This window comes from Chironomus tepperi, unplaced genomic scaffold (assembly GCF_022539635.2).
Source record: "Chironomus tepperi strain 1889 unplaced genomic scaffold, CSIRO-AGI_Ctep_v1 contig_31, whole genome shotgun sequence".
In the NCBI taxonomy this organism is placed as follows: Eukaryota; Metazoa; Arthropoda; class Insecta; order Diptera; family Chironomidae; genus Chironomus; species Chironomus tepperi.
Window position 1 is genome coordinate 78,241 of NW_027226153.1, and position 23,317 is coordinate 101,557.

At 33.3% G+C, this 23,317-nt stretch overlaps 1 protein-coding gene across 4 annotated transcripts in view; it reads right to left on the bottom strand.

Annotated features, from left to right (window-relative positions):
• Sema2a (Semaphorin 2a) overlaps nt 1-23,317 on the bottom strand; it is a 115,919-nt gene that overhangs the window by 10,469 nt on the left and 82,133 nt on the right. For all 4 annotated transcript variants that reach the window (XM_070644592.1, XM_070644584.1, XM_070644571.1 and 1 more), the window contains 6 exons: nt 22,711-23,067; nt 20,708-20,936; nt 6,641-6,977; nt 2,391-2,554; nt 1,849-2,001; nt 1,372-1,480 (listed from right to left, as the gene is read on the bottom strand). In XM_070644592.1, the coding sequence (XP_070500693.1) occupies nt 1,372-1,480; nt 1,849-2,001; nt 2,391-2,554; nt 6,641-6,977; nt 20,708-20,936; nt 22,711-23,067 (1,349 nt within the window). The remainder of the gene's footprint in view (nt 1-1,371; nt 1,481-1,848; nt 2,002-2,390; nt 2,555-6,640; nt 6,978-20,707; nt 20,937-22,710; nt 23,068-23,317) is intronic.

The window sequence follows — 23,317 nt, forward strand, 5'->3', positions numbered from 1 at the left end:
AAATTACTTAAGCTTTCATTCGTGCTGATGTTTTTTCAAGTCTCACTCCCAACATTATTTCCATTCTTTTTTTGTGCTCGATAACCACTTTTTAGCTTTTATTGAGCATTTCTCATGCGATGATTGTGAAACAAGTTGGGATGGTCTAACAAAGTACAACTGAATTACATAGATGAATTGATTTTGTGAAATTAGGAATTATTGGACTAGAAAATTTCTTGGAATTAATAATTATGTTAGTTAGTGTGTTGATATATTGACATTGATTCGATGTTAGGAAGAAGAAAGTGATTAGGAAAATTCTTGGAAGTCCTTGTTGACTTGCAAAACTAATTTGTAGTTTGATTGGAGGTTTGTGGAACTTTATGAGATCATTTGTGAGTGAGATTAAGTGTCTGGTGCAGTGGTGGGCAACCTTTTTTGTGGTATGACACATTTTAGACTTAGAAAATTGTGACATGACTCACCAACGACTCAAACCTAGAAAATTGTGCATGTGGCACATCAATCTAGTGTACCGAGGCACAAAGGTTGCTCACCACTGCTCTGACATGCGACAATGTTAATGTATTGATTGATTTGTACTAATTGATTAAAAATTCATGAAAATTTTGATATTTCTCGTGAATTGCTAATTAATTTCTAGGTTATGCACCGTCCTTATAGATTAATTTATCATTGAAAGTTCCATAAATGTCATGTGTATTACTGTGTATTATCGTCGACTAATTGTTGCCTGTTCAACTCGGATACAAGGTGTTTTACTGAGTTTTGAGCCCAAAATCAGAGATTTGACACTTCAGTGACTCATCCTCGAGTCGACAAAACCATTTGAACTAGTCATCAAATAGACATCAAATAGACTTTAACTACATATGCCGTATTCCAGTCCACTCAAGATCAGCATCCTTAAATCATTCCAATCCCCAAAAATCTCCTTCAATCATCAACCAAATCCCACAAAATTTCCCATTCTTCAACAATCTCAAAATCATCGACAACTAACGCGACTTCATAAGATAACAACCAGTCACAGAATCTCACTATATGTGCATTATTGTAATCGATAGTGGCGCTAATGCTCTATTTCGGGTTAAGAAACGAGACACAAGAGATAAAAAATTTTAATTCCACATTCGATTTTTCATTCTGTCACATGGCATGAACTTGACTGGTACCATAACCATTACCAGCAGCAAAATATCTTACTTCTTTTTTTTTAGGTCAAACATGTCTTGCTGTTGTCTCATGATAACCCTCCTCTATATTTTTTTGCCTTTCTTTTATAAAGCGAATATGGTTAATATAGACTAAGTGAAAACTTTTAATATGATAAGAATAAGAAGTGAACATATGGAACATATTACTTACTGCTTGCTTTTTCTCCCACGTTTTCATGGCCGATTTGTATTTTTCAAATTCGTGACACCAGTCAGAGTAAATTTTCTGATAGTCATTGCCTTTGTTCGGTGGTGTACATCTGGGATTGTAACGCAACACATATACAATAGATATAGTAGTAAATTGTGTGAGGAAAGCGATGGGAAAATTGAAATAAAATAAAATAAAAAAAAAAGTTGTATAAGAAATAGAAATCCAATTATTTTTATTGCATTCGCTGTGCATTGTTGGGAGCACAAGAAAATTGAGGAAAGGAAAAAAAGCAGCTTCTTATAGCAAAATGACAATATTGAGAATGAACAGCACCGGAATTTTTTTTCTTTTCACATTTTCAGATATAAATGTGTCCCTTGAAGCGCAAAAATAGCAGCCAGAAAGTTACAGCTGTCTCAGTCACTCTCAATATATAATTTTCATTTCCTCAATCTCATTCCAACCCATACTCACCTATGAGCATCAACTGTGATGCTGTAACTACACAATAACGAGCCACCCAAGTAGCAATCATAACGTCCCGCATCACCTTCATTGACAGAAACCACCACTAGACCACGTTCTGTTGTATCAATATATTTTGTTGGACTATATTTCACCTCATAACTGTATATACATGATTCACATTACACATTCCGACATGTGTCACACATGTGCATATTGGATATTGAAGCATCACGCACAGTTTGAAAGTAGATGAGATAGTCAAGCAACAGCGGCACCGAGGCAGAATGTAAAAAGGAAAGGAAGGAAAAAAAAAGATTTATTAATCAATTAAAATTGTAAGCGACACAGAATAAAAAAAAAGTTTCCCCATTTTTGATTCCCCGATGAGGCATAAATTACCATCACATAAAGTCTCGTCCGTCTCGTGTAGATATATTCTGGTCCCCCGGAAATAGAGCCAGATAAGTGGAAATGGGGAAAAATATTTCCTCTGTCATGTCATTTTATGTGTGTGTGTGTGTGTGTATCATACACAACTAGCTACTCACCGTCCTTTATCTTTCGAATAATGGAACCATGATACTTGTTGATTTTTCAAAACTTCTGGAATTTTAACGAAACATCCCAAGTGTACACTTTGTCCATAAGTGACGACAATTTTCTTCTTTTGTACACTGTTGTCGCATATATCATTTGTATTATTGGCAACGTCCTGTTATTATTTATCGATGTATTTGTGTAAAAATTTTTTCCAATAACGCAGCAGCAGCAGCAATAATTTTGTTGAAGGGATGAAAAAAAAAAGATATTATTAAATATAAAGCTAATAAATTATGTTGTTACATTCGACGTACACATCTGATACTATATGTACATATCTTCACATGCTGGAGAAGTAAGTTACTAAGAAAAATATAAATTTATATCGGGGAAAATCGAGAGAAAATTGCTCACATAAATGAACGAACTTTTCGTACACATATAAATGCATGCATACAGCGTGAAGATTCGCTATGATTTATGATGTTTTAAAAACATTAAGTCCATTTCTGTGCACATGAGAGTCTTCCTTTTTTTTCGGTATACTCAACTTATGGGGGGTTGAATGGAGAAATATGGTGAGATATGGTCGTAGATTTTTGTGTTTCGGTAGAATTTACAAAAATTACTTGAGAAAATGAAGCAGTTTAGTGCAAGGTGTGTGTACTTAAGGTGGGATTTGAAGTTGAAATTGAAGTTTTTTATTTGAGGGGTTGTTTGATGGGACTTGAGGGAGTTGAAGTTAAATGAATTTTTGGGGACATTAAGATGGAGATTAGAAATTATTTTGAAGGGGGAATTAAGTCAAAATGTTGAAATTTTGGACATTTTTACTGCAGAAGATACTGAAAAGTTAATTCGATGTTTTACAAATTTCTGGTGTTTTATTGATTCTCATCTGCCTTATTATTAGGAAACATGTGGTCGACTTCAATATTTTATGGATTTGAGATGAATCCTGTCGACTTTTTCATAAAAAATTAGAGTCTAATATCAAATAATTGAAGAATACAGTTTGATCTACTTATATATTGTAAATTTGGACTTGCTGATCAATCAGAAATGAAGGAAGCAACTTGCAAAAGGGATCATCAGTGGAAATCGGGCAAACTGTAGAAGCGGTCACCTCTGGAAGCCGTTTTTATGTGAGTTTAAGCAATTTTTGACATTTTTCAAACTAAAAGCAATTTTTAATTAAAAAGAGTAACAGAATCTAAATTTATACATTCCAGACAGTCATCACCAACTCCATATATCCCCCATACATCATTCATCCAATTATTTATTCAGACAATCGTTTTGACTATATTTGCTGTAATAATCAACATTCTACCCCTCTTTTAATGCCATATCTATTTCCGTTTCATAAAAATTCTTCAATAGTCCATCTAATTCAATAATAAAAAAAATTCCAAGCATTTTCGACATGCCCAATGTCCACCTCAAAATAACATGAAATAAAACCAAAAATTTTCATCCCTCAAAAAACACAAAAAGTTGCTCCACCTCGAACAGAACCACCGAAAAAAAAAATATAACTCATATTTTCTATAAAGCATTCATCACGTGCATCATTCATTTTTCATATATTAAGTCACGTCTATATGACTCTTTTTTTTTCTCCATCCAACTCGATGCTTACAATGTTAAATAAAAATTGCTTTTTTTAATTTCTAAAATTGCCACGAAAGGACATGGCTGCATAAAAATTTCATGAAATAAAAAAAGGGCGCCCCTTCATTCAGTGTGCAATAAAAGACACAAAAAAAAATATGAAACAAAAATATGCCATAGAAGATGCTCGTTTACTGATTACACTGTGTAAAAAGTTCAGGAGGAAGTGGATGTGCGGAATGGAATGTCGAAATGTCGTAGCATCGAAAAAGGTTAATTTTCTTATCAATTTCATGACATCAGTTTGCAGTTAATGTTTTCAACACTGCTAAATATGATAAACATTTTAATCCGGAAATAATCAGGTTTTTGCCATTTTTGTTTTGCATGTAAACACAAAAAATTCTAGTAAAAAAATTGAAAAATTTATCTCATTTGTTGATTATGGAAAGGGACTTTATGGAATAAAGAATGGGAATGAGAAAGTTTTTTAATTAAATTCCAAAATATCCCTCATTTGTGTACACATTTTTTCACTTTCTACGTCTCTTAATATACTTATAAGCCTACATCTTTCCTACTTTTAATGTATTTTGTATTATTATCATTATTGTTGTTGAGTATTTTATTGGGAAATGTTCGGAAGTGATGTCTTGACATGATGAATGGTAAGAAATACGACTTGTTGCTTATTGCTAAGGTATTAGCGACCAAGTATCTGAAACTGATACTTCTTGGTCTCTTGATCTGTATGAAATTAGCATTTGAAGTCTCAATTGCATCTCAAGATCTCAGACTGACTCAAACCTGGTCAGGAACAACATTGTACCCTCCATAATACCTAGCAAATATAACTGGATGTTCAACTAGCGATGGAGACACTTAATGCTTCAAAGATCTTAAAACTGCATCGTAAGAAGAAAACTGAAATCGAATCTATGACTTTTGGCACGTAAGGCCAACAATCTGTCATTTGAGTGCCTATCCCAATGACTTTTGACCTGTAACTAGAACGGTGAAATTGAAAAACAGCTCCAAAAATTCCCATGAACTGATATTGAACCAATGACTTTTGCCTCATAAAACCAACAATCTTCCATTCAAGTAACTATCCTGACTTAATAACCCAATCTTATTGAGCCCATCAAGCCTAATCTCCCAATAAGACATCATCATCATACTACCCCAAATAGATACTCAAAATAGATAAAAGGTAGGCATAGGCACATAAAAAAAGTTTTCTTTCTTTTTTCTACTATATATTTTTTTCGGCAGATACTTGAATGAGATGAGATGTAAGTAGAGAGAAAGCACTAAAATTAACTAATGACTGAAACGTGAGGAGGAAAAATTTTCTAATTAATATTTTTTTTCTGTGCCTTTCTATGTCTCTCCACAGCTCACACCTCCGTCGTACAGTTGTAATTCTCTTACAATGGATGAATAGATGGATAGATGATGTCTATGTTTGGTATGAATACACAGACAGGAATTGTGTATAGGCAAATTACATCCATGCATGCATGAATTACATATTATGAGTTGGCATCGAGTAAAAAAAGCATGTATTTTTTAGTTCTGTTGGCCACGTTATTAAAGTGAGTGAAAATTGAAAATTTAATGAGAATTATAGCGCACTTCAATATGTAATTGTGCTTTAAATAATTCCTATTTCTGTTGGGGATCAAGGAAAATTGTGGGAAAAGCATTCAAAATTCATGATGAATGTAATGATAGTGTTTGGAAGCAGGTCATGGAATCATTGCTGTCATCGGGGTGATTATTATGATGACTTTATAGATTGTAAGGATTGCAGAGCCCCTTTCTCAATTGTAACAAATTTGTGAATCAAAATTTGGACTCTGTAGCTGAATTGTAGACCCTTAAAAGCTCAAGGAGACCCAATCTAAGCACTAAGTAATTTCCAAACGTTTCGAAATAGAATTGAAAATTCCAAAGCAATGATACAGCAACATAGGCTGGAATTCTAAGGATATTTGGAATTCTGCATCATAATATCATCAATTTCTTCTGAATCTCATGAGTGGCACTTGATTTGACTTCAATGTTCTGTCTAGAGTTGGTATATTGAGCTTGTTGCTATTGAGATACCAAGATTCAGTTTGAAATGATTAATTACAGTCGTCCCTAATTGGCAGAGGTTATCGAAAGATAGAGCTGTCTACAGACATTCTTTAAACGCGGCAATGGGCCCCCGTGCGCCCCAGCCAAGGAAGTAAAGTAGTAAGTAAGTAATTACAGTCGTGGATGCATCCAGGAATGAATCTTCCAACAACAAATCAAATTCAGTCTCATTTTCTACCATTCATCTCCAAAAACATGACCTTAAATACCCCAAAAGCTCCCTCAAGTGACACAATTATCCACATTGTTATCTCCATCCATAACAACCATTCAGCTAACTATAACATGAAATGGTATTAAAAAAAGTATATCACAATTGCAACCGAGAAACACCATAATATTAAATTTATGAATCCACCATTCACTCATATCACTCCATGATAAGACAGTCATACAAATATCATACAATACCACATATTGTTCTCCATCATGTGAATAAAACAGAAGCATAAAAAACAAAAATTGTTATTTTTTTATGCATATTCTAACAACCGCTTACCTGCAAAAGTCCCAACTCGTACGGTTTACATGAATTCGTATCCTGATCCCAACCGCAATACGGATCTTTCACACATCTGAAACAGCTATCATAACGACGACTACACATAGCCAAATCAATTTGCTTTATGCGATGATCTGTGGACACGTAAAGTGATTTACGCTTTTGGCTTATTTGCATCACTTGTATGGGCTCGTTTTGTGCAACTTCAAATATATCGAGTAGCGTTGATTTTGAATCGCCATCTTGCATAAATTGTACAATTTTGTAGATGCGACCGGTATTGGTGCCGATGTAGAAAACTTTATATTCCTGATTCAATATTTTTATGTAAATTCTGTGGAAATAAAAAAAAAAGAAGGAAAATTCAATCATTGAAAATAAATTTTATGTGCACATGTGAATTCTTTTCAATTATCATTTTGCTGTCTCCCGTTTTTTTTTCGCGCTGCTTTTACCGTACGTATATACATATATTATGCAATGTAATTTCAACCGTGAATCTAGAGAATTGTATATGTTGAGATACTTTTAAGAGGAAATTATTTATGAAAATTCATAAAATTTATTTTTATTTCATTCAGTATTTTTTAAAAAAATTTCTCATCTAAATTGTGTGACATAAATATTATGTTTTTTTCATCATAAATATTTCATATATCGTTTTTCGCTATGACTAGGGGGTAGGATGTGATGGAGAACTATCGATTATTTGAAAATTTAAATTATTGGAGCTACTCAATATATTTTATAGGCTTTTGAAGCTAAATTCGGTATGAACTATTAGAGGCACAAACCTGAAGGTTTTGACTATATCTGGTAGTTCGTCTAAGTCTGCAGGCCTGGACTTTTTGATAAACTCTAAAAAAACTTGAATGATTTCATATAAACTATGAATTCATAAGCAATCGACAAGTAAATCGAAAATTTTTGCACATTAAACGTTGTGCACCCCAAGTTATCGAAAGATATTGCTGTATAAAGACTTCTTTTAAGCGCGGCAATAGGCCTAGAATCTAGAATCCATATTAGGTCTTCGTTCATTTTGGGCTATAACCCTGACTATATTAGCTTATTTTGCTAGATTCTCTTAATACATTACAGAGTACCACATTGATACCCCCAAAATACAGACACCAAACCCCAAAAACCCACAAAAAATTCAAATTTTCCCTCAAATTTTTCCATCCCTAGTTCACCCCCCATAGTGTCACTTCTGTTGATGATGATGAAGTAAAAAAAATGAATAAAATTAAAATTGAAATAACGTTTTTTTCGTCGTCATAAATTTGATTTTCTTTTTCAATTCCACTTAATGTTCTCGTTGGCTTTGATGAAAATCAATTGAGATTTTTTTCCAAAAAAATTATTTTGGAAATTCACAAAAAAAAAAAAAAATTGCTTTTTTCCTTTGAAATTAATGACTCAAGGCATCCACAAAATAAAAAATTGTAATTAATGTTTGAAAATCACATTTCTCGTAGTCATTACACACTTGTTGTTTATGCTGTATATATGGTTTTAATGTTCAAAATGAGAGTCACAGAATATACATTATAAATTAAATGACATTTTATGATGATTCCTTTTTTTTCTGTGTGTCTGTGCAGACTTGTCACTGACTTTATGTCTCTTCTGTCTCTCACATGAGTTCCATTCGGTACCGAAAAATACTTTTTTTTTATTACACCTCGTATAATAATTTTTGAAACATTAATCAAAGTTTTATGACTTTTTATGATAGTTGAAATTTGTAAAAAAGTTGAAAAGCCGGATGACAGAGCATTTATTACTGGGAATTAAAAACTGAATATCTACACGTGTATGAGATACTCTCTTGTTTTATCACCAAAAATGGCGTCTTATGAAAAAAAGTTTTTGATAAACTTTGGATCAAGCTATAAAATTATTTTAATTATACAGTTCTTGCTAATTAGTTCCATTTTTGAGGAATAGTCTTTATGGAGATAATTCTAGAACATTTTCAAGATAAGTCATGAATTTTTAATGTAGATTGTCTAATAATTGATAATAAGCAACCGCTGAAAAGTTCTGTGAAACAGCAATGATGAAATTATGGTTTATGTAAGTTTTTTTGTTGGTTTGATAATGAATTGACCTTGGATGAGGAGCTTTATCTGAAGATTAAAATATAGTTTTGTAAAATAATTTTGAAGAAGTTTGTGTTGATTTAGCAGAAAAAGTATAATTTGGAACAACGGATCTCGAGCAGACTCGAATTCAAGTTCTACCATTTCCGGTCTCATTCTTCTTCCACTTAACTATCAGGCGTTATTCGCTTAATGATATACTGTTGAATGCAGAAGCGTAGCAAGAAATTTTTACTGGGGGCCCGATAAACGGTCTTGCAGTTCTCAGAGGAGGGTCCATGTCCCCACTGGAACCCTGGCTTCGCCCCTGGTTGAGAGGCTATTACAGAATTCACATTTCAGCAGTTAGGTCAATAATTAAGATTATAACGAAGTGCGGAATCAACTTATATTTTGTATCGAGTCGAGTCGACTTAAGCCGAGCTTTCAATACAAAATTCGAGTCAACTTCGAGATCTGGTTTGAAAAAGGAATCTAAATGAGGTTAGTCTTAGGGTATCCTGACATTTTGTCATTGAATTACAATTTAAGTCTCAAGTGGAGAGAAGCTACCATGAGTTTTATACCTGAGTGACTCAAAGCTGTCATTTTATCGCTGATGAATGCGGAATACATGTAACCTAGTACTACACTTAGCCTAACACCACTAAGTAACAACCCCATCTTTCAGTGAAGAGATTACGTTAATTCAACCTACATAGTGAGACGGAGACGAACACAAAGTGAGACGGGGCTCAGGTTAATACAAGGTGCGTTGGTCTAGGACGCCGCCATCTTTAAACTAAAGCTACGAAGCTGACATGTTAGAATTAAATGAACGTCATAAGACAAAAAAATCGCCTCAAAGTCGTCAAGATGCCATAATAAATACATTTACAACGTCATCGTCATGATGAGTAGCACAAGTAAAGCCACAACCAACTCAAAAATTATTTAAACCATGACAAAGCATTTCCATCAATCCAAATCTAAATTTAAAAGTATCATATTAAGTTCTTATTTAATTTCAGAATTTCAAAATTACACCATATAATGACATTTATATTCTTAGTGTGGCTATTATGTAGGCGGTAAATTGAAAAGCATTTCATACTTGTAATTAAGGTCTAATGAGGTATAATTAGAGGGATCTTTTGATTAATATTATATGACGAATACTAATAAAGTTTGTGGGAAACTTTTACAATTTCCTTTAAACTTTAAACTCATAAAAGCTTAGGAATTCTTCTTACAAACTTTTTTAAAGACAATTTCAATAGATCAGCATAACAAAGTCCTTGAAACTTTGCGTTAAACTTCTTAGTTCACACATTTAAGAAGAAGAATTTTTCAATTTTCTTTATACAAATTTTTCCTCGAACCTTAATTTTCAAGCAGCCAAAAATTATTCATGTACTAAGCCTAAACTTATGCCTCATTAAATTTTTACACAATGAAAAATCTTCTGTATACAGCAAAATAATTAATGAGCATTTGAGACCGGAAAACTTTTTTATTTTCTTTTTTGTTCCTTAAAAAAGCTCATTGATCAGCTTTTACAATGTTTCAATTAAAGTACATTTTAAACTTTTTTTTATTCAACAAAAATACCTCAGAAGCCCACACACGCGCCAAGCTTCTAAAAATTCCTCACAAAAGTACAACAACAACAATGTTAAAATTACTAAACTTTTCGATCTCGTCAAAAAAGCCCGGCGCTAAAATTAAAAGCACAAAAAATACCAATATCATGAGAAATTTGAGTTCTGTGGGGGTAATTCAACCTTGCTTTTACACACCACCGACGAGCGAGAAAGCGGAAAAAAATAACATAACATAATAACATGGATGGGGTTTATCTTAATGAGACTTGAGGTCGAAAAGGCTTTTGCAATGCAATAAAAAACAAATTACAGCAAGTAAACGAGTCCTTTATTTTCTTTTTTAACTTTGCTTCTCTTTTGCCGTAATGAAATGATGGAGGTGGAGGGGATTGGAGGAAGATTTTTAGTAGCTAGGGGTTGGAAGTTTTGGGATTGAATTTTTGTGGGAAGTGAAAATCATGAAATTGAGAGTAGATGAGCAACAATCTATACTATTTTTGGTATGTACCCTACCCGGAAAGCACATAACGTAGAAATTACCCAAAATCCGACTCCAAGACAATTTGACTCTGGTTTGAGGCCAGATTACATCGAATTTAGCATTTAATCAGAGGCACGCTGTCCTATGATGAGATTTTCAGCATTTTTTACTTCCTATGACTTCCGGGTAGGCGTGATATGTGTTTTACAGATAAGATATATCAATAATTAAAAGACTTTATGAGTTGAGACACTATTGAGACACTATTGAGACACTATTGAGACACTATTAGGACACAATTGGACACTATCATAAAAAAATCAATAGAAATTTGTAAAAATCACACTTTCTACGCGAATGTCTGATCCAAAGAGGAAGGATGATGAGTCGTTTACGAAACTACCCAGAAAAATGTTTTTCTACTAATCTAAAGCACCAAACATCTTCCAGAATTCGAATAGACCTCCCTAACAGACAAAGAAACCGATCTTAGGTTCCGTACTTGTCTTGCTGAACCATTAAAGCTCTTTGCTTATTGGGGCTCTTTTCTGAGAAAAAATTATGCAAATCTAATCTACCATATCCAATAAACTGACGCATTAACAAAACCATAAATCCCTAAAAAAGAAATTCCCACACCCTGACAAGTACACAAGTCTAAATAAAAAGGAAGCAAGAAAAAACTGTGGAAAAGGTCGATAAAGAAAAAAAGAAGAAAATTTCTATAATTACTTTTTTTATTCTGAGGCTTAGTAAAATAAAAATAAAAAACGGAGAATCAACCTCGACCTTCTCTGCTTCACGCTTCTCTATTAAGTCACTAAATTCACCGTTACAAAAAAACTTTAAAGTCCCTTTTAAAAGGAAGGTGCTGAAAAATTTTTCTTTTTTATGATTATGATGATTTTCCTTTTTTTGGTTAAGTAAATACAGCAGAATATTTATGTTAGACATAATCATTGTGGACGCGTAAAGCAGGAAAATAATAAATAGGCAAAATAAACAGAAGCAACATTTTTGCATGTCTAACATCAATCAATAGAATAACTATATATACAATGGTAGCACATCAGCGATATTTTGTGTCATTGACAACAAGCAAGTAGTGGTAGTTATGCATGTAAATTACTGTAGTTATTTGTTCCATTGTGCACATTAAGGATGATATATTCTAGTTGTTAGATATAATGTATATTTGAAATAAAAAAAAGGCCATTATTTTTGCACAGGCATATGAATGAAAAATGTACTGTATTGTACAGAAGTGAGAAGCAACGACAAAATAATTATACACTGGAGAATTGTCTTCGCTTTTCTGGTGCTTGAAAACTTTTAGAAAAAAAAAATTTATATTGTAAAATAAACGGAAGTCAAATGAATAAGCAGAAAGCTTTTGTGATTCAAAAATTTATGCAAGCAATCTTTTAGTTGGGAATTTTCTAAAATTTTAAGAGATTTAGAGGAGATTAGATGTCAGTTTGTCTGGATAAAAGTAGGTTAGATTATAGACTTTGAAGAGATATGAGTAATCTATGGTAGAAGTCCTTGTAGGAGCTCAAGTGGACAAAAATGCGTCAACGCTGGTTATTGGCACGTGAATGTCTAGTTGCCATGCAGTTCCAATTGTCTTAGTCTGTAATCCCGATTGAACAAACAAAAGTACGAACAAGACCTCAACTGAACCAGAATTAGCAGAACTTTGGGGGTTCGGACTCCAATCAAAGCTTCTTCAATTTGGAGTCCTGCTACCTCTGAACTGGGCATTAGCGTGCCATTGATCAGAGCTCGAATTGGCTCGAAATCAACTCAGTTTCTTTTAAAGTACACTCGATTTCATGCAAATTCAAGTCGTCTTCTATCTCTGTCATAAACGAGTTATAACTTGTTACAATCTTGACTCATGTGGAACATAAATCCAGCAACACTCTAATCACATGTTGCATATTTCCCCGAATAGTAAAAATTGGATAATCGACCAAAAATCTGGCTCAAATTGCCATAAGTCTGATTTGATATCAGATTCGGATTAAATCCGATGTCATAGCAGAGTCACGCTGGTTTGATGCCGAGGCTTGCGGTATTCGGTATCCCTTCTACTATAAGCAATGTTCCTTAGGTGATAACTAAACCAATTCCATCAAAAATGCGCTCTAAAATTCATCTTAATCGCACAATTTCCTTCAATCTCCTCATTCTAGTTATTATTTCTTTTTCCCTTCATTTTCAATTCCCATTCTTCCTTTAAAATTCATTGGAGGATTAATGTGCATCAAAAAAAAGTCTTCTTTGTATCTCTTCCTCTTTTTTCCTTTCCATCATTCTCAACTTATAAGCACTTCGCTCTATTTCATGCCATAATGAACTCATTCACTTCAATATCCAAAGCTTTGATGTGTACAGAACATTGCTTCATGTTAATGCATCTCATCATATAACCGTTGCTTATGATACAGATTAAAAAGTTTTTTTTTTTCATTCTTTTCTTGTTCCTTATTCTACAGCTGTCATATGCAGTCTATTTTTTAGATTATTTTTTTCATTTTTTGCCTTCATCCTTGTGCTTAACAACAACAAAAAGGATGAGTCTTTCACGCGGAAAAATATTATGCACGAATTATTTAATAACATCAGGAAGGAATTAAACATTTTTTTTTTATGTTTTGTTCAAGGAGTTTTGAGAAAGCTCGAGGAAAGTTTCATTTGAAATATTTGTGGCATTTGCATATTTAGCTTTCAAATGTTCAAATAATGTGAGTCTAAATAGAAAATGGGAAGGGGTGGAAACTTTAGGGAACTCAATTTCAATTCACATTTTGTGAATACAAAAGAGAACGAGAAAGACCCAAGTGCTCGTACAGAGAGACTATTGATAGAGAATGGCATGTCATTAGGCAGATATCGAAGTCGATACACTTGAAGTCGACTTGAGTCGACTCGACTTGACTCAAACTAAGTCTACTTATAGTCAAGTCGAGAAAATTAGGCATGAGCTCTGGCATTAGGTTTCTAATAATTGACAGATGGATACCAGCGATACAGCGAGCTTTAAGAGACTTCTAAGGAAGATCAATATGGGCGTAGCCATGAAGGGAACAATTGGGGCCCGGTCGCCTATTATAGATACACTTCTGCAGCTCATGTATCGTAATTAATCTGTACGACTATCGAATTAAGTAATTAAATGAATACAAAATTGTGAGTTCCAAAAATTTGAATTTTAAACCCTAACAGTCAAAGAACATGCTTTCATATTACAAAAATCCACCTCGGTACCTAAAAGCTGCAAAAATTAGCTACTAAAAATTCTAAGAACTACCTATTAGAATCTATTTCAGTTGACAACATCACAAAATTTCCAAAAGTCATCCCTCTTTCTCAAAAAACCCCTCCAAAAATATGAGTTCTGCTCAGCAACACACAAAAAAAAGTTTAAGCTTTTAATTTTCTATTTGAATAAATTTAGACGAGAGTTTTTTTTTCTATATATTTCAAAAAGCGGAATAAAAAATTGAGAATAGAGAAAAAAAAATTGTTCACAAAACAAAAAAATGAAAATCGGATGAGAATGAAAGAGCGTCAAGTGAAACATAATATTTCAATTTAGATCCGCAGACTTTACTCAATTTTGTGATTAAAAATCAATGTGGATGTTAAGCAAAGATTGAAAAATTTGTTTGCTCCCTATATCGAAATAATAAAAGTTTATATTTTCCTTTGCGGGATGTCAAGGGGTGGGTATAGGAATTTTTGGGTATTTTAGTGGAACTAAGACAAGAATTTTGATGCAGTTATGATCATAATGTTGATATTTTTGGTATATTGTGTTGCCAAAGAATTCCTGGATTTTAGAGCTCAAAATCGACTTGAATTTTTCATCAAAAAGTCAATTGAGTATGGAGTGAGCTAAAGTCTACCTTTTCATGCAAAATCTGAATTGACTTCGATTTCTGCTGGATTGAATTTCTACACTCAAGGACGTTAAGTCTGTTAACATTCCGAACTGCCAGAACTGTTTTCGAAGATAGAACCTGCTTTAGACGTTCTCTCTACGCCTCAATGTGCCTATGTGAGTCTCAACCAAGAATGCAGGCCAGTAAATGATCAAATCGACACATATTCACTCCTAGCTTATTGTATACTCTATAACAAGCTCTCTTGAATCAAATTTCAAGTTTTTGCGCTTAATTATGATTCATCAATCCCATTGTTCTTGTATTTTCAATCAACAATGAGCCATAAAGACTCACAGAACAGATAACAAGTTCCAGTTATTGACCATACACACTACAATGTATTACAATGTATAATTTTCAACAATAAACCTCCAAAAATCACCAAAAAGTGATCAATTTCGCTAACAAAATTCCAAGAATAATCCATCCACAACAGCCCATTGTTTTAATTAACCTAAAAACCAAAACTAGCCATCCATTAAAGTATCAAATATTTAATATTTACCAGAATTTTGCTACTATTTTCCACATTTTAATTCATTCATTCCTCTCGCTTACCCCACCAAGCATTTTATGTTCCAGTTTTTTTGTTTTCCATTCAGCTACGATTAAAAAACCAACAGTAGCACTAGAAGTAATATGAATAATATTTTTTTTCCGCTCTATGAATGAAGTACAATTCAATGTAGATAAATATTTTGTTCTATGATGTGTATGAATTGAATGTGCAAATGTGCTCATACATATATAGTCAGATTGAGTATAAAAAAAAAAAAGAGTAAAAAGATGCAGGTAATATGGAATGGTTATAAATAACAATTGTGAAAACTCAATTATTAAAAAAAGAACTATGAGATGTATACGTATCATGCATTGTATGTTTGACTATAATAGAAGAAAGCGCAAAAATAAAAAAAAAATAAATTTAGATGTTGCTATTGTGGTTTTCAGCTGAAAATAATAATTTTTTTTATGCCATTTCCATCATCAAATGAATATGGCCACGGAAAACGTGTGCATGCGAAAATCGGAAGTAAAAGTGTGAAAAATTGTGGGAAATATTTTTTGAGGATTAAAAGGCGCAAATTTTGATGTTTTATGGATGCAGTCATAATTATCTGATAGATATCATAGGAGTGAGGCATAGGACGTAGGAATGGTGTCCTAAGTAAGCAAGACTCTAGTGAGAACCTGGATTATACTGAAGCTATTCCTAATATTGCTTAGAGATGGATTCAGTCCAATTCAGACTTTGCACTAGAGCCATACTAGCCTAAAGATACCATTTTCAGCCTCTTTTATACCATGAGTCATACAGGATATAGACTTGGTTCACGATTTTCACCTAAAAATCCAAAAATGTCAGAGTAGACCAGAATGATGAGAAAAATCGACTCGAATCCATACAGAGTTGCAAATAATTTGTATGAATTTATAAGAAAATCCACTTAAATTATCAACAGTTTGTACGGTTCATACCTGTCACAGTTGCCTGTTTTGCAACTCTAATTCCGTATAAAACTCAGGTCGACTTCAAACTCTAGTTAAAGGTATCAACAATAGAATCAACAGTCGGTATCAAACATGGTATCATTGAAAGATCTGGATTGTATCATTCATACTATCTGATTGAGAAGTTCAGCATCTACACTCAAAAGCTCTTTAATTATAAGTTCAGCCAGTTCAATCTGAATGTTTCCTGATCAGCATATTGCATTTTTCGTCGTTAAAATGGATAGAAATCAGTCTTAATGGTGGTATCAAAGCCACTTTATGTCTTGCCGTTAATACGACGACATTATGGTACCCAAGCAAACAAATGATGCTGTTTGTTCCATTTTCCAACAAGACAAACTGATTCGACCACCAACTCATCTATCCAATCAATAACAGCACCAACTAAACAAAAGGTAAAACAGAACAAAATCTGAAAAAGTCAAATGCTAAATTCACATTTTCACAAATGAACGTATATTGTAGCTCTTTTGTGTATTTCTTTTCAACAACAGAGTAAAATAAAAAAATATAGTAACGTATTATTTCACATATTCACGTGTGTGTGGCAACAGTAGCAGCTAAAAGGCATAATTTAGACACATCGACGCCACTCGCTCATTCAGAATCAGCAAAGAAAATAATGATTTTAAAATTCTAAAGCTTCATGTCTGCTCTAAATTTAATCATATAGAAGGAATATGTATGCATAAAATGCAAGCTTTCATTTCATTTATAATTCGGTATGAATAGGAACAAAAACTTCCTTTTATGTTCAACTGTAGCACAATATGAACTTATAACTTACTTACTTTACTAATGATTCATAAGCTCCCCCTCTAATTTATTTTATTTATTAATAGCTCAAATTAATTTACATAGAAAATTAATTTATTACTTCTTATGTATCCCCAAATGAATGTATAGCCTGTCGTATTAGTAGCTAACTAGCTATGTAATTCAAATTGTGTAACTTGAATGAATGCAAAAAAAAAAAGTAAAAATTTCTCAGAAGGAAGCCAAATAATAGCAGCACGAAGGTTATGAAGTTTACACCTTATTCACTCACTGCCAAAGGCATTAAAGTCAATATAGGAATTATATTTACTTTCTACTTTATGTGGCATAAAGAGACAAAAGAAGAGAAAAAAAAATTGTAAAAGGGAAAAAAGTGTGAAGTTTTATTGAATGTGTGGTGTTTTGGTGGGAATAGCGCATATGGAGGGGGTTATTGAGACATTAGTGGGATTGAGTAATTGAAGATTGAGTTGTTCCCAAACAGACAATGAGGATGAACACCAAAATGAGCATTCTCATGAGTATACTTGATAATAGACGTGTTCTAAGCTAGGTAATGTGAATAACTATCGCTAAAATAAAAACTTGGACTAATAGAACCTTATAACGGTTTGAGAGATCTCAAGGTAGATCCAAGAGCTCATGGGATCACTATGTAAGCAATGATGCAAAAGAACTGTGAATTAGAAACTGGCAGAAGTTATCTGAATACAGATCCAGCATTAAACGAGCTCTAAATGTGGTATTTGGTTCTCGACCGCCTTCGCTAAGGAAGCATCCATCAAAAACACCTTTAAACAACACCATTAACCATCAATTCAATCCAATACATTTACTACCCTTTACTGTAATTGTCTAATTCTAAGTTCCTAAAACTCAAATCGGAAATCAGCGATTGCGGAAGTTTCAAGCGACAATGGCCATGGATCACAATCGATCTGTCCAGCGAAGGAAGTAATAATAAGTAAAACTCAAAAGTCAACCAAGATTTTATATGTCAAATAATACTCAAATTTCATATCAAGTCTAGCCAACTCAACTTGACACAAACATCTTCAAGTCAGCCAATCCAAACAGTCAACCACTCCTAACACATCATCTAAATCATCACACTCAAATAACATGTAATAGGAAGAACATGAAGGCATTAAACTGAAATATCGTGAAACATTATCCGTTTATAATGTCCACAAAATTCACCTTCTTTTTCCAAGAACTAGGTCTGCTGTATGTCGCAATATTATCGTTAATATGTAAGTAAGTCTATGTAGACATTCTTGAGCAATAAATTGATTTTTTTTTTTCGTTCCTTAAAAATTTGTTTTTTTTTCTTCGCGAGATTTTTTATGTCGTTTTAGAATTTGCACAAGCCCGTCGTAAAAAAGACTTTTCTTTTGTTTTTTCGTACTTATTTCCATTTTCGTACTTTTTGCAAGAAAAGGAAAAAAATCGATTGTTAAGCAAATTGAGCGAAATAATCGTACATTTTTTATAGCATTTTGACTTGTTACAGATTTTATGTTTCAATGTGAATGAATAAATTATCACGAAACAACAGTATGTACTCAATATTGTGACACTCTTATCCTCATACTTGTGTCTATACACAAATGGATTTTTAATGTTTTTTACTTTTTTATATTTTTTAGTTGCGAATGAATTATAGAAAAACTTTTTTTTTATTTTCAATTACTACCCATTTGCAATCGGAGTGACTAAAATAAAAGTTTTTTTCATTTCGAATTCAAATTTGTTACTGTATTTATATGGGAAAAAAGGGAAAATATTGTCACCTGACAAATTCACCTTTCATGTTTTCGTCCTCTTATTTTCTTTCATTATTCTGTAATTTTATTTAAATTATTCACGAATTGAGACGGAAGACAACATTGTTCACTTATTGTTGTATAGCAGCGTGTGAGAGTTTTCATGTTCAGATAAGGATTGGAAGCTTTGTGGGGATTTTTTGATGATTTGGTTCAAGTTTAGTGACAACTTGACAAAGCAGAGATCGAAATTGATTCGAATTTTGTATCATGAATAGCAATAATCGGTTAATCAACTAAAAGTTGTAGTAAATTCGAATCCTGCAGAAAGTTAGATTCACATCCGCTTGTTACCGGAATTATGGCTGGTTAATCGGTTAGTGCTATTAGAGCAATGGTTGACAACCTTAGAATACCATTAACCGTATGCTGTATCAGCACTGTATTAGAGTATGTTGTCAATAGAGACAGTATTGCTCTTGGTATTGAAAATTGGCAGACGGAATCCGGCATCAAGCCATTAGAGCCATGGATCACAATTGATCTGTCCCTGAGTGGACAATAATCCATTAGTACTAGCCATTAAATTGACTTTAGCTTGTTTTAACGTCTGTTTTGACCTCTCGAACTCATGGACGTATAGTTAAGTAATTAAGTATGGATATGAAGTCAAATTGACTCAAATAGACTCCAAGTGGACAATAATACGCTGTTGACAATCTAATGTAGTTTAGAGTTCCAGCTTATTTTTGCACTTGGACTCTTCCATACAAAATCCGCAATTGATTCTCGGGCAAAATGTCGCAATTGCATTATCAACTTATGATGTTAAACTATAACAGATAGTATAGACATGTTATATATTGTTGGAATTGACATGGATGCTTTCATTGATGCTACTTTGAACCGGTTCAATCGGTTTAAATTCAAAAACCGGTTCAAAGTTGTAAAGCCGTTTGATAACTTTTTGAGTAATGATGTCAATAGAGACAGCAATTTGCGACTTGGACGTTATTTATGAACCCTTAATTGGAAATGACAGCTAAAACGGAAGCTACTTTTAGAGACATAATATTTTTGTCACAAATTGAATACATGTGATTTATAACCTCATAAGCACTTTTATTGAAAAATGACCGAAAACCAGTTGTTTCTAAATTTTCTTTCTTCTAACATGAAGCCACCATTGATCTGTCCTGAATGGACAAGAAACCGATATAACTAGCCATAATCGTATGCTATATTTCTTTAAATAGTTAAAACGTGATTTATTTAACCATTTCTACGGAGTACGACCAGTGAAGTAATTAAGCATGGATTTGAAGTCAAATTGACTCAAATAGTGACTCCAAGTGTGACAATATATACCCGTCTTATAAAAAGTAGTATCAAAATGCAATTTTTTAAGATATGCACTGTATTACTTACGGCTCTAATGTCCAGTAAATAATCTAGTTCTAACGTATTTTTGTACAAAACGAACTCAAAAGCACATTAAGTTTTGAAAAAGTTATTAAAGTTCTTAGTGACTCTTCCATCCAAAATCCGAGTCTAATTCAACCTCAACCAAAATTCGAGAATCAAACACATCCTACCCACCAAAATTAAATTTCCAACTAAACCATTCAAATTATATCATAATTAACAGCATGACTGCCCCAAAATCAACATCAATCGAGTCACCGTCAACCAAAGAAGACATTTTCAAAACATCTAATTTCAAAAATGTCAACAGCATCTCAAAATTTGAGCTTTTTTATCAAGTACAATAACTTTCTTGATCATCCCACGCAGCTTCCAAGCCTGTCTCATAAACACAGTACAGCAGTTGATTGACTTGTTACAAAAAAAAGAACAAAAAAAAAATGTTAAAGCACTTACTTGTCAACAACCAACTTTGTGAACACAAGGTCGCGTTTATAAAATACTGGATTATTATGTTCATGATTTACAGCCTTGTCCATCAACGGATGTGATCGTATAAAGTTGAGAACATTATCGGGTAAGCTGGATGTGTCAGTAACACATGTGCCGGGACGAGGTTCTGGAACTCTTGCATTTAATACAGGCAACCATGCAGCATTTGAGTTTGCTTGTTCCTTGAATTTTCCTAAGAAATAACAAAAAAGAAAAGTGTTAGTAAATTTCCTTCATTTCCTCCTCGTCTCTCACAATTTTTATGACATGCAGAAGTAAACTTTTCATTTTTGCTTTTTCCTCTCCCTTTTCGAATTTAATTGAAAAAACTGTCAATACTTTTTGCAAGACTTCCGTTTTCTTTCGTTTCATTTTTCAAATTGTCGATAAAATTATTGAATGTGCTTTACAATGATGAATGGTGGCAAGCAGGAGGTGGGGTGGCATAGGAAACTTTTCATTGTTCCAGCAGTGTAATTATGAAATTATTACTTTTATTTTTCATTGAATTATTTCATAATGCAGTGAAGCTTTCTTTTCATGCTCTTTTATACTTGATGAATGGTGAAAATGGAAGCAAATTGAAAGAACTTAAGGTGTGAAGAGCAGACATCAGTAAATGAATAGGACTGTTTTTTATGAGATTGATATGTATCTCAGTCTGGTGAATAAATTTGCTGTGTAAATGTATTCGGAATGTGTACAGTAAGTACGTAATGAGCAAATATGTTGAATTTCATATGAATTTATGAATTAAAATAAGGCAGACTGGAATGTTATACATTTAAAATTAGTGCCCAAGTTTTGTGAGGAAAATAGATTAAAGAGCGAGAGTCTGTCACTTTCTCGACACTTGAATGCCCTTCCTAAGTACATAAGCAAATCATAGCTAGACATCAGAAAACCTCGGAATACACTAAGTTCAGTAGTACATAGAAGTAAGTCATTAAAAGTCAGAGCATTACATGCCTAAGCAGTAAGCTAGAGTAAGTACCAGTCCAGTAAGTCAGAACTGCAAAGTACAGTAGAATCTAGACAATCCCAAGGAATGTACAGTAAGTACAGTAAGTACAGTAAGTACAGTAAGTACAGTAAGTACAGTAAGTACAGTAAGTACAGTAAGTACAGTAAGTACAGTAAGTACAGTAAGTACAGTAAGTGGCCACGATTAGTCAAAACTAAGGGTTCATGATGATACAAAACCAAGACTTTCTGGGCAAATTCTCGAGATCGAGACTTCTCAAGAAACTTTAGTCAGAACTCCTGATTCTCATAAAATTCAAGGCATAAAAGCCATAAAGTCCCAAAATAAACCAATTCTAAATGTTTCAACCTTCTTTCACACACCATAAATCCCCACCATGTCACTTACCATCCCTATCAATTCCACTTCATTCTATTATCGCACTTCCATAATGTCACTTCCTATCTTTTCTCATCAAAATTAATTTTAATTTTGAAGCAAAAAGGAACTGCTCAAAAAAAGCGAAACTGCATAATAATAAAATTATTCATGACTGAATATCATTACAAAAAACTGCATCAGCGGTGCTACTTGTTGTGAATTTAATATGAAATTGTAACATTCATTTTCAGTCTGTTCATTTAATAATTAAGTGAGGAATGAAGACGATGCTGACAAAAAAAAATAAATAAACAGAAATGGAGTGTAGAATATTGTGGAAGTGACAGCATTAAATTAACAAGACTAATAGCAGCAGTAAAAAGCTTGCATTAATAAACAGACGATGAGGAAGTGAGTAAAATTGCATAAAAATTACAGGCATGTATGCAAATGATGTTGATGGAATTGTAGGGAAGCGTAGATGTTCTTATTAAAAAATTATAAAGTAAAATGTTCCCAAATGAAAAAGTCCATAGTCAGGCAGTGTAAGAAGCATAATGAAAAGGCCTGCAACATTCTCGAAATGAAGCAGCACATCATCAAATGTTAATTGAAAGCTTACCATTGAATGCGGAATGAATTTCCGCAATGTCAAAACTGCAAACGGCTGATCCGACCAAACCATTCGTACTTGTTGTGAATGTGGCATAGAATTTTGTCTTATCTGACGGTATTTGATAAACTGATTGAATTTCGTTGAAATAAAATGGAAATTCGCCTGATATGCTGCAGTTGAGGCGAGCCTTTAAGTAGGTTGCAAAGTTTTGACTTAAAATGTTCTTTCCGCCAATGTCGTTCTTGCAGACACGTGCAACACGTGAATATACAGCCTTACCGCAATTTATGTACTCGACAGATGTTTCGCGGAAGAAGAAATAAACATATTCGCCGATGTCAAATGATCCGACAAAATTTGGTTCTGTGAATTAAAGAAAAAAATAATTAAATTATTAGTTTGATTGGATGATTAGTCTTTGATAAGCTGACTGAGAGGACCGAGAGGACTCGGAGGACTGAAAGGATTGAGAGGATTGAAAGAACTGAGAGAACTACGAAGGCTGAGAGAACTCCAAGGATTGAGATGATTGAGAGGACTGAGAGGATTAAGAGAAATGGGTGGATTGGTAGGACTGAGAGGACTTAGAGGACTGAGAGGACTGAGCGGACTG